General features: G+C 60.1%; 1 protein-coding gene across 1 annotated transcript in view; it reads right to left on the bottom strand.

Annotated features, from left to right (window-relative positions):
- BSN (bassoon presynaptic cytomatrix protein) overlaps positions 1-12,146 on the bottom strand; it is a 34,725-nt gene that overhangs the window by 11,328 nt on the left and 11,251 nt on the right. The window contains 4 exon segments of the mRNA XM_025044831.1: positions 1-1,887; positions 2,335-2,565; positions 2,608-2,889; positions 9,360-10,241. The exon segment at positions 1-1,887 is cut by the window's left edge and continues 4,055 nt beyond it. Coding sequence (XP_024900599.1) covers positions 1-1,887; positions 2,335-2,565; positions 2,608-2,889; positions 9,360-10,241 — 3,282 coding nt within the window.

The raw sequence follows: 12,146 nt of genomic DNA, 5'->3' as shown, positions 1-12,146 counted from the left end.
AAACTGCTTCTCCTTCTTTTTGTCCTCGGCAAAGGCCAGGTCCCGGGAGGAGGCCTGGCGCATGCGGGCAATGTTCTGTGACGTCTGAAGGATCTCCTCGTACACAGCTGCTCCCAGGCCGGCCGGCGCACCGTCTGGGGCAGGCTGAGCAGCCCTGCCATAGTCATGGTCTGGAGGCTCCTGGTATTCAAAGGAACTCTGGCTCCGGGGGCCTGTGGGCTGAGAGGGGCCGCCATGGGGCCCCCGGCCCCCTGCTGCCTGGCCCTGTTGCCGCTGGAGTAGCTCGGCCTTTCGCATCATCTCCTCGTAGGCTTCCTCGGCACTCTTAAGGGGCCGCCCAGAGCTGGGCGTGGTGGAGCTGCCCACGGGCACTTCCGTTGGTGAGTAGAGGGACATGAAGGTGGGCAGGCTGTACTCACTGCCTGACTTATAGAGCCTGGAGGGGCCGCCATCCAGGGCCTCCGCCTCGGAGTCCAGGGAGGGCGAGGGCGAGTACTCGGAGCAGGAGGAGCGGTGGAGCTCCTCCATCTCGGCCGCCTGCCGCAGCTCCTCCGTGGGGGAGGCGTCCTCTATGGGCGACAGGTTACTGGGCGGGGTCTTGGAGCGCTCGCGCCGCCGCTGGGCCCGCAGCTCCTCCTTGTCCCGCCGGGTCTTGCGGGCGGTGCTGCGGATGCGCTGCTGCTCTACCTCCCGCATCTTCTCCTGCTCCCGCAGCAGCTCTTCCTCCTCCCGCAGCTCCTCCTCCTCGGAGGAGTCCTCGATGGTGGGCAGCAGCGGCCCGTGGGAGCGGTGCCGGGCCTTGCGCTGCTGCTTGGCTTCCTCCAGCCGCTGCCGGCGGCTGGGGCTGCTGTCGCTGTCCTCCTCCAGTGAGGACAGGGAGGTGGGAGAGGTGCCCGACGTGTAGCTGGGTGTGGAGGCCGGCAGCGTGGAGGAGTGCTCCCCGCGGGAGCGGTCCTCGGGCGAGCCTGTGAGGCTCTCCATCTCCAGCTCAGGCTCCCGGTCCAGGCCGGGGTCAGGGCCTTGGCCCAGGTCTAGTTCATGGCCATAGCTGCCCGTGCTGTTGAGCTCGATGGTCTTGAAGCGGCGGAGCCCGCCCTGCAGGGCCCCGGGGCCATCAGCAGCCTCAGCTGGGCCCCCCTCAGAGGGCAGCTCCTCATAGCCCGTGGTGGCATTGTGGGGCAGGCGCCTCTTGGGCAGTGCTGCTGGTTCTTGGCTGGGCTCGGGCTTGGGCCTGGGGCCGCTCTTCTGGGCGCCGTGTTTAGCCAGGCCATGCCTGGAGGCGGCCTCATCATCCTCTTCCAGGTTGTCTTCCTCAGCACTCATCTCCAGTATCTGCCGTCGCATGAACTCCTCGTCGGTCATTTCCGCTGCCCGGGCTGGGGGCGGGGGTGGAAGAGGGGACAGGCCACCCTCACTGCTGTCCTCCACGTAGTCATGCCTCAGCTGGCTGCCAAAGTCATCTGAGGACTCAGCCGTGTCCTGCTGCTCTCTCTGGCGCCTCCACTCCACAGAGCCTTCCTCTTCCTCCAGGATGTCCTCCAGCTCCTCATCAGAGTCAAAGGCCTCAGGCATGATGGACAACGAGTGGGGCCGCCGCTTTTGCTCCTCACCACTGCTGCTGCGGGGTGGCTTGCTCCGCTCACCACTGGGGGCCAGGCCCTGGGCCTGCAGCGAAGGCCGCACGCTGCTCCCCACCTTGTGGAGCTGGGATGGGCTGGGTGGGCGTGGCCCTGTCACCCCTGCACTGTCCAGTTGCTCCACCTCCTGCTGCACAACGCCTGTGATCTCGCTCTGGGAGCTGGAGACGCCATCGGAGGAATAGCCTGTGTCGCTGAGGCTCTGTGGGCTCCGAGACAGGTCCTGCGAGTAAGGCTTGCCCACCGGCTCCTGCAGCAGGGCGAGAAGCAGACGCTGACTGCCCACGGCAGATAGCTTGTCGGGGAGCTCAGCCCTCTCCGTCAATCCCAAGGCCCTAGGGAAGGGTCCCTCTAGCTCCCCAGGGACCAGAGCCCCCAACCCATTCCATTTCTCTGGCCTTGAATAACTTATAGGTTCAATGGTAAGCCCCAAACGGCCCTAGGTTCTCAAAGAGAATCTTTATCAGATCTAATGATAGCAAAACCCAGCAAAAGCATCCAACAACATGCCAGACACAGGACCGGCTTAGAACTCACAGGCACTAGGCCCACAAGGGCCTCATCTGGGCATCCCTGCCACCTCCCGTGACCCCAAGGTGCCAGGCCCAGGCCTACATCCCAGCCCCCCAGGGAACAAGCCTGTCCCCAGACTGTCCCACTTAAGAGTTAGGGTCCCTGTGAAGTGAGTGGGACTGACCTCGGCCTCCCCACCCTTGGGGGCTTCCGGAACGGCTTTGACGACGGGGGTGGCAGGTTCAGTCCTCCGCACCCCAGTTTTTGCTTTTGGAGTCCCAGGGGTCAGGGTAGTGTCCGGAGGTGGTTTCGGCACAGGCTCAGCTTTAGCTGGGATTCCTGTCTTCTTTTCCTGGGCACTGCTCAGGGTCCTGCTAGGTTCAGAAGCCCTGAGTGGCTTGGCCTGGGGGCTGGCCTTGGTGGGCAGGGGGCTGCCCTTGGTGGGCAGGGGGCTGGCCTTGGTGGGCAAGGGACTGGCCTTGGTGGGCAGGGGACTGGCCTTGGTGGGCAAGGGACTGGCCTTGGTGGGCAGGGGGCTGTCCTTGGCGGGCAGGGGGCCTGATGGCTGGCCCAGCCCCTGTGGCCCTTTCTGCTTCGGAGAGGCTGTTCCAGCTGCACGCTGAGAGGCCCCCACGGGCGGCTGCTGCTGTGAGGTGGGCAGCGGCAGGGGCGTCGGCTCTCCCAGGCTGCCCTCCAGTAGCCGCTTAGTTTGGCAGTTCAGACAGAGCCACTCGGTTTTCTGTACGGAAACAGGAGGAGAAGGGAGAGGAGTTGCTGGAATCACAAAGATAGTGAAAAATACCTCTGTGACTATTTCTGTAACCGTGAGGAGGAGTCTTCCAAAGCGGACATCCCAGGCGTGAGGGGGAAAAGACTGAGAGATCTGTTGCCCCCAAATGACAGCCTCCCCCAGTCTTTAGATGCACATATAGAGAATCGAAATGATGAAGCCCAAAGAAGGGTCCCTTTTTCACTCCACAGAGAGCTTTTCACCTGGCCACACAAGGAGAACTGTAGGGAAGGGGAGGCCATAAGCGGCACAGGGTCTGGACAAGCCGGGAGCTGGGGCCAGGAACCAGTTGTTCGAGGCCAGAGCTACATACCACGTCTCTGCCGTGGGTCCCAGCCGAGGTCAGGCCCGGCAGGTGGCAGGGCCCTGGTGTGTGTTGAGGTGTGGGTCTGCTCCACGGGCTTGTCCCTCAGGGCCTTGAGACTGTCTCCCTGAGACTAGAGCTGTGACTCTGCCCTGAGACCTGATCCCACAGCCAGGTCCAGGCAGAGCAGCCTGGCTATGGCGGGGTCTCTTCAGGGGTCTTTCATGGACTTCCCCTGCTCCCTGCAGGGCCTCGCGCCTAGGGCAAGGGCCGAGGGCAGAGATATGGTGTGTAGCTCTGTAGGCAGGAAACCAGGGCAGAATTACTGACGTGGCATTTTCTACAGTAACCTCAAGACACCCTGGGGGTGTCACACTTCCTAGGCTCTTATAGGGTAGGGCCTGACTTGGGCCTGGGGTTGGTGTGTGAGGTAAGGGTGCTAAGGTCGCTGACCCTTGGGGCTGGTAAGGGCCAAGGGCTACCTCCTTGCCCTGTCTCCTGGCTCTGTGACCCTGTGGTTCTGTGTCCTGAGGTTCTCCTAATGGCCCATCCTAGTGGCCGAGCTGCTGGCAGGAGTCTGAGTGGGCACCTGGGATGAGAAGCAGCGGGGAGGCGGGAGTACCAAGGCCCCGCACCACTGCTGGTGCCCTTGGCTCTGACTCCCTTGGGCCATACCCAGTGCTCTATGTACCCTCAACCCGGATGAGGCGATGGGTGCTGGCTACTTGCTGGGCCTCAGGCTCTCTTGGCCTGCCAGGGTCCACCCTAGAGGTGCCTGGGGAGCATGCTGGACAGGCAGAGACCAAGCTCTGAGATGCGCAGGGCAATGGGAGAGCACAGAGTCTGAGTTAAGAATCCCTCCCACATGCCGCCGGCATCACCCGGGGATGCAATGGAAACATCCCCCTGTCAGAGAGGACTGCGATGGCACAAAGACCTTGGACAGGTGGAAGTGGTATAGGCAGAGGGCAAGAGAGAGTTCCAGAAATGAGCCAACAGCCCCCTCTCCAGCCCAAGATCAGCAGGATGGGATTAGGGTCAGGGCCCGGAGCAGGGCTGGCCCAAGGCAACACTGCCCTGACTCTGCCATGGGGCCTTGTGTAGAGCCACATCCGGTTACGTAATCTGCCCTGGCTCACCTTGGTGGCCTGGTAAACCTCTGACCCCCACCTCTGGCCTGCAGACCGCAACCCAGAAGCAACAGCCTAATTGAAGCAAGGGCACCTTGCAAGCATGGCCTACACAGAGGAGGCAGACGTGACACCAAGGGCTGAGAAGCAAGCCCCGGCAGCAGCCCGCTTACCTGAGCCCGAAGGCCCAGTCCTCAGTAGAACACGGCAAGTCTGGTCACGTGCCCCGCGGGGCCTTGTTCCCTCCCGTGCTTACTCATGCTGGGGGCCAGGCAGCATAAGGGGCTGCCCTGCTGCCCTCTTGCTCCGGGCTCTGCTTTAGTCACAGCAAGGAAGAGACAGAGAGCAGGCAGGAGGAGGCATGTGAGGTAAGAGCTAAAAATAAACACCTGACCTGGCTGCTGAAGGCCCTTCTCCAGCCCTTGGTGGGTAGTGGCGCTGGGGCCAGGAAGGGTGGAGCCGTGGGAGACCTGGCCCAGGCCGAAGTCCTCTGGGGAATGAGGGTGGGGTGGGAGGCAGGCCGTGCAGAAGCCCTGTGCCTAGGAGCTGGAACGCAGCTGCCGAGGCCCCAATTTCTTTGTGCACTCTGCTCTCATCTTGGCCCCCCAACAAAATGCCCTTGCCCTGCCCCTGTGCATTCATTCTCTTGTTCATTCATTCGTTCATTTATTCACTCTCCCCCCTGGGGGCAGGAGGGTAGGAGTCCCCCAAGGGCCCTCGGAACCCAAAGGTGAGACATGCAGGTACACACACCATCAGATGGAGTTGGGGGAGCTCAGGGTGAGGAAGGGGAAGTGAGTTGTCTGAGAGAGTTGGTGGGGAACCCCACAGGCAGGCGAAAATTGCTGCCTTTGGGGACCACTGGTGACTATGTCTCATGGGCCGAGGGAGTCCAGCGAGGCTGCACTGGAAGCAGCCTCTCCAGCCCCTACCCGCACTCTCGCCATCATCTGAATGACCCGGCAGACCACACCCTCTTTAAATGTGGAGCCGGCTACATGTCAGTCTGGTTAGTGACACCAGCCTGACCAACACCCTGTGGCCGGCTGCCTGGCCCAACATACCCCCCGGCCCCACTGCCAGACCAGGGGACAGTGTATGAAAATTCCAGAGCAAAGGGTGCCCAGAGGTAAAGGGCCCAAACTCAGACACTGGACCACGGGCATAACCATCACTGGGGCTGCTGTTCCTCTCCTGGCTCTGTGACCCTGCTCCTTCCTGTCCCCAGACGTGCTGAAGCTCCTCTTTTCTGGGCCTCTGCCTTCAATAAGAGGAGTCCTCCTGGTGTCCCCGACGTGTGTCTTTGTGGCTGGCTGCTGCCCTCGTGCTGTGGCACCGTTTCGCGCCCTGTGGAGCATGCCTCGTGAGGCCAGGATCGTGCTCTGGCCACAGGGCTGCTTCATTCCCCAGACAGTCGGGGGCTGGCGGGGACGCCTTCTTCCCTGCACAGAGACTCCCCTTTTTGGACACTTTGGTTCCAGTCTCCGGACTCAAGGGCGGGCAGCACGGTGGACCTTGCGTACGTCTTTGAGGTATGGCATCTCGCCTGGTTCTCACAGAAACCTAAAAGGGAGTACCGTCCCCCCATTCCACGTGGGAGGAGACGACTTCCCGAGGTCTCCACCCCAGAGGCAGCCTGAGGCAGGTCTGGAGTACGGGTAGCTGCTGGCCTCTTGCCTGAGGCCCCCATCTGAGCCCTAGCCTCACGTATCACAGGTGCCAGGCCCTTTGCCCAACTTCTCAAGGGCACGGCTTGTATTTTGGCAATTATAGTAAGATAAGAAACTGGCAGTGTTACTGTAACCATTCCGAGTCTACTAATTTTTTCACAAACTCTATTTTGAACTGAAAGCCAATTAAAAATTAAGCCAGAGGGTATTATTATCCTTCAAAAAGATAAATAGGTAAAAAATCTGGAATCAACAACTCTTAATTATGAAATGACTCACTAAATAGCACTATGGTAATTTTTTCAGAGGAAATTTCAAAGGGAAAAGGGATCCAGTGTTACCGCCTCTTGCATTGTGTGCTCTGGACTCCCTGTCTAGAAAGAGGGTAAAGAGATCTTCGCAGCTCAGAGATGTGGAGGGAAATTCCCAACCTGGCTCTAGCCTCAGGTGGAGCCACAGCTGGTCTAAGAGGCCCGTGGGGAGCTGGCAGGGGGGCTCCGCTGGTCCGTCCCTCCCTCACACTGTGCAGACGGCACAGTCATCCCAAGCCTGGAGGGCCCGCCTCGGTCAAGCAAAGTACAGGAGAGACAGCCAGAGCAGACCTAACTCTTGGACCTGGAGAAGTACCTGTTGGCCCCGCCACCTCACTCCCAAGGCAGCATGTGTCCGGGGTCCCCGTTGAGAAATCAGGAGCCTCTAACCGGAAACACACTAAGTAGGTCACAGAGAAGCACTGAACGCCAAATGGCCATTTGCTGAGGGGCGATCAAAGACAGCCCAGCGTCTGCTTCAGGGGCTGAGCGAAGAAAAGTGAGAGGGACGGGAGGGGACGTGAAGCACCAGCCCCTCCCCACCAGCGTCTTGCAAGACCCAAGGTGGTCAGAACCGCGAAAAGGCTTTGGTCATTGTCTGGATGAGAGAGGACAGGGGCTTGGACCAGGGCTGAGGCCATTAGGACGGAGAGGAGAGGCCAGGTTCTAGTAACAGCGGGGAAGAAGAGCCGGCAGGGCTTGGTCCATAGAGAGGATGCTCAGGTCGGAGGAGGAAAGTTGAGGAAGACCCCAGGCTGCCAGCCTGCACCCCTGACGGTGGATCGTAGCACGGTTTCCGGTTTCCGTGGTGGGAGCCACAGGCGTGGGCATCATGGCTGCCCATCCATACCTTCTCCGGGAGCAGCCATAGGCCCTCTAGGGATAGATGCATTAACAGGCAGAGCCACAAGGAGGAAGGAGGAAGAGAAGCCGGGCTGCCCTCTGCCATCAGGCGCAGGAGGCAGGGAACCAGAGGGACACGGGGCTGGGAGAAGCTAGAACCAGGATGCCCAGCAGCTTTGCCATCAGGCCCATGGAACCCATCAGATCTGGTGGAGGCCAGGGTGGTTCTGGCCAAGGAAGGAGCAGTGGAGCAGGACGGGGAGGAGGTGGGGTGGGGGCTATGCTGGCCATGGAGAGGCAGAAGCTCCAGGGGCCAGGAAGGCGAGAATCCAGCAGCTAATGAGAGGTTTAGATCAGAGTCCAGACACTCACCCAGAGCCAGCACGTGGCTGAGACATTTCTGTTTGGACTGAATCAGCAGCACCTCCCCTGGCCTGGCTCAGGGGCCGCTGAAAGGAGCTGCCAGGAACATTCACACTTCTGGATATTGATAGTTTCCCCCTCCCCTCTGTGCGCATCCTGCTAAATGAGGAAATGCAGGCCAGGAAGTCTCTCGGGAATAAGGGTTCTCTAGGCTGAGCCAGCTCAGCAGCCCGGTGGGGCTCACGGACCCTCAGCATCGGGGCGCCCCACCCACTGGCAGTAAGACTGCCTGGCAGTCTCTCTGCTGGCGCTTCTCTGGCCCTGAGGTGACTCCTTGGTGTCCCCTCCCCGCCCTGGTCAGGGAGGCCAGCCGTCTTCCAGGAAGCCACTGGACCTAGGGCCTGGGGAAGTGGCAGTGTGGGGCCTGGAGGACCACGTGGGCATCACACGAGGAGGTCACCTGTCTTGCCCAGGGCTGCCCCTTCCTGTGTGTTGGGAAGAATGGCCTGTGGCAGCCAAGCAGTCTTCTCCATCACACGGCAGCTCCCGCGAGGGCCTGGCCAAGACGAGTCAGAAAAGGTGCCACGCAGACCATGGCAACACCATGGTCTCCTCTATGGTCCCATCCTGGGCCAGCAGTGGTCTGCACGCCACTCCATACTCCTCTGCCCTGCCATCTGCCATGCCTGGCTCAGTCCGGGAGCCCCATGGGCTCAGGGGGCTGATTGTGTGCGGGAGGGGCCTTGGCTCGACCATCTCCTGACATAACACAGCGGGGACACATCCGCTCGCCAAGATAAGCCAAGCATAGACCCCAAGGGCATGCCACAGAAGGGGACACACCAAGGTATGTCCAAGGGAGGGTTCACATGGGTGGCGCTGAGCCGGGCAGAGTGAGTGAGGGGAGCATCAGAAGCAGGCTCTGGCTTTGCCAGGATACCTGAGCACCATCTGAGCCCCCCAGGCTGGGCTCTGCTTTGAAGGAACACTGGGGCCCCTGCTCCCTTCCACTAAGCTCTGCACAGTGCCCCACTCTTCCTTGGAGCAGGGACCGCAGGGGCAAGCCCCGACCCCAGCACCCCCTCAAACGTTCCTGTGCGTAAGAAGAGCATTGCAGGCAAGCACCTGGGTACTGAGCACCCCCATGAAGCCTCCCCAAAGGGGAGCCAGGCCCAGCCGGGGGAAATATGCAGATCGAAGGTGTGGCTTTGACAAGTAGACTCGACACTCCAACACCAATGACCTCGGAAAGGCATGGAGGGTGGATACCACTTGGCCGGGCTGGAGCCTGGCCGGCAGGACATGGCCTGCCCCACTGTGAGAAAGCCGTCTTCCCTGCCTTGGGCACAGGGCACAGCCCTCTAACAGCCCTTTAACTCCCTGTGAGGGTCACAGACTGAGGGCGCGGTGGGACCTCAGGTTCTTCCTGCCTGAGCAGAGGAGGTTGGCATCTCTCATCAGGGCCATGGCCGCGATAGCTGGGAGGGGAAGTCAGTTCAGGGCCTCCTGAGCCTGGCTACCTCTGGGACCAGCCTCAGGGGACTGGTCAGCTAGTCAGAGGCAGAGGGTACCATTACCTTATCAATGTGCCAGTTAGCTCTCTGGGTGGAAAGAGGGTCCTAGGGCGGGGACAGGAGAAGCAGCACAGCCCTCTGCAGCACCAGCGGTGTACGGCCCGCGACTGTCGCAGACCCAGCTCTCCACAGCTTTCCGGTTCCCGTGCTCCCCATGACCCCATGACCCAGGCCTTGGCCCCTCACCAAGGCCCAGAGGAACATGCTTGGTCCAGCTCTCTTACCTCCACCAGGTGGGGCGTCGGGTTGAAGCCACAGAGGTTGCACACCTGGAGCTTGCAGGTGGTGCAGGTGTTGTAGTTGGCTGGGCCCTTGCTGCCCACGTTGAGCTCGGCTTGGCACAGTGGGCAGGTAGCCCTTTCCTTCGGCATGGTCTTTGGCTTGGCAGTAGCCTTGGACACTGCCTGGTGTTCTGCTCTGCCATGCTTTGGACTGGTTGTTCCCCCAGTTCTCACTGGGGCTCCAGGCCCTGATCCAGGACCTGTTCTAGCTGCAAGCTCAGTTTTGGCTCCAAGTGCTGGCCCAGGCCCTGAGCCTGGGGTTCTTGGGCCAGCCTCCTTGCTGGCATCACTGAAGACGATCTTGGGCGGTCCCTTGGTGGGGGCAGGCTGGCCCTGGGGGTCGGCCTCAGGCTGCACAGACATGAGGGTACTTGCCTGGGTCAGCAGCGATGCACCAAGGCCAAAGAGCTTTCCAGTGAGGCCCTCCTGGGTCTGCTCAGCAGCACCAGGCCCAGAGGGCACTGTGGTGGCACTTTTGGCCAGGGTCTCTCCTCCAAGTGGCCTGGGCTCAGCTGTGGAAGGCTTGACGGGGTGAGGGGGCTGAGGAGACACCCTCCCCACCTCTGGAGGGGCAGCTGCTTGAGCAGGCCCCGGCACTGGGGTGGCTCTGGCTGTCGTCTCGGCCTGGAGGGGGCGGGGCTGTGGTCCCCCTGGGCCCCGAGATCGCTCTTGCTCCGGCTTCCCCAGGGGCTGTTTGGCTGGGGAATGGACAGGAGATAGGACTGGGGAGTGCAGCTGCTGCTGGCTCTTGGAGCGAGGCGCAGTGGTCATGTCCATGCCCAAAGCCCTCTGCATCTGGCAGTTCAGACAGAGCCACTCCTTCACCTGAGGAGGAAGCATCACGGTCAGAGGGGTGACCAGGACCGGTGGTGCCATGGCCCAGGTCATTACAGGCCCCACAGCAGCCAGGGCTAGCTCCAAGCACAGGCAGGAGCACCAAGCTCTCCTCAGGTGTTCCTGGGCTGCCAGGGATGGCACTGCCCTGCCCGCTAGGAGCTGCCAGGCCCGGGGAGCAGAGCAGAGGCAGTCACACACTCCCCATCCACCCGCCAAGCACCAACCCACTCACTGCCTGCCGGACGCCCTGCTCAGAGTTCTCCCGCTGCCCCCCGGCTGTGCCTTAGGCTGGTGTACAGCATTCCACCCCACACCCCACCTCACCATCCACGACACCTTCCTCCTGGTTGGATGACCCCAGTAGCCTCCAGCTGGTCACTCTCCTTCCCAAGCTGCTCCCTTCAGGCCTTTACCACACAGAGGGATCTTTTAAAATGTAAATGAGGAGGGAAGGCAAGCCAGCAGTGCCTAGTATAATAGATACTCAACAAAAAACTTGCAGAAAGAATAAATTCGTGAAGAGGGTGGGAGAGGAAGGCGTAGAAAATAAAAAGAAACTGATTCCTGTCCTAGAGGAGCCCAGAGTCTAGCTGAGGGGACGAGAGATGACAAATCTTGAGAGCAAATGTAAATGGCGACGTAAGTACAATGAAATAAGCCCTTTTGTTCCTTAAAGACAAGGTGTTGAAGAAAATGGGATCGCGTGTGCCTCCAGAACAAACGAGACACGTGCTGCTATTCGAGCGACAGACGTAGTTTTTTCTGTCATTAAGCCCTCCCTGAGTAAAAGGGCTGGTGACTCAAGTTTGGCCAATCAGTGGTTTAGCTAGTGGTGCAGGGGTGGGCATGTGACCTTGCAAACAGGGCCAGTCTGAGCTAGTCCCTGTTGTCCCTGGTACATGATAAATGAACAATAGGAGAGAGGGTTTTCTTCCTTTTGGATTACCACGCAGAAGGACGCTGCCTTGGAAGGTTAGCGGCCTTTCTTCCCAACACGCAGAGAGATACTAAGAATGAAGCCAACAGTCAGAGGTGGAGCCGAGACAAAGAGACTTCATTTAATTCTTAGGATTCCGTTAATCCTTCTGTCTACCTTTGGATTTCAAGTTACAGGAGCTAATAATATTTTTTTTTCCTCCAAAAAATCCACATACAAATCAGAGCATATCACCTACAGGCTCAAATCCCTCTAGTGGATTCCTGTCATGCTTCCCATGGGCACTCTTTACCATGGCCCCTGAGGTCCCCTGATCCACCCCAGCCAATCCCCATCTCTGGTCTCCTTTCCGGCCATCTCTCCTGAGCTGTCTCCCCAGACAGGCTGGGTCTCCTGTTCTGCCAAGTGGTGCTCTGAGCTCACTTCTGGACCAGGGCCTTTGCGCTCAAGATTGCCTCTGCCCCCAGGGGCAGCTTGTTGTGTGGGTCTCAATCAAGTGCTACTTCCCTATCAGAATCTTCCCACAATCTAAAATACTTCCCGGGCACTTTGTATCTATTCATCCAGCTTATTTTCTTCACAGGACTAATTCTTCTACAAAGTTATCTACGAATTAGTTTCCTTGGCTGTCTCCTGTCCCCCTATGAGCGCTGGGCTGTGAGTGGCACAGATCAGTGCTCTCCCGGACAGGTCTGCCTGCAGGAATAATCCTGACAACCCATTCATGGGGATCCAGCTCCCACAAGGCCACAGCCATGAGATCGGAGGCTCGGTGCCTCAATGGGGAGGCTCCTTCCTCCTCCTCGACCAGAGCTGGGCGGGGGCCATGCCTGATTCAGGCTGTAGGGGCAGCCAGAGGCTTTAAAAGCACCATGGCGGCCCAGTTGCCAGGGAAAGGTCCAGTCTGATCCCTGGGGCAGAAAGCCCCTTCTCTCCACCCTCGGGGTGCCTCCAGC

This window comes from Pteropus alecto, unplaced genomic scaffold, assembly GCF_000325575.1.
Source record: "Pteropus alecto unplaced genomic scaffold, ASM32557v1 scaffold53, whole genome shotgun sequence".
NCBI lineage: Eukaryota > Metazoa > Chordata > Mammalia > Chiroptera > Pteropodidae > Pteropus > Pteropus alecto.
The sequence above is the reverse complement of the archived record's forward strand: the minus strand, read 5'-3'. Positions and strand labels throughout refer to the sequence as shown.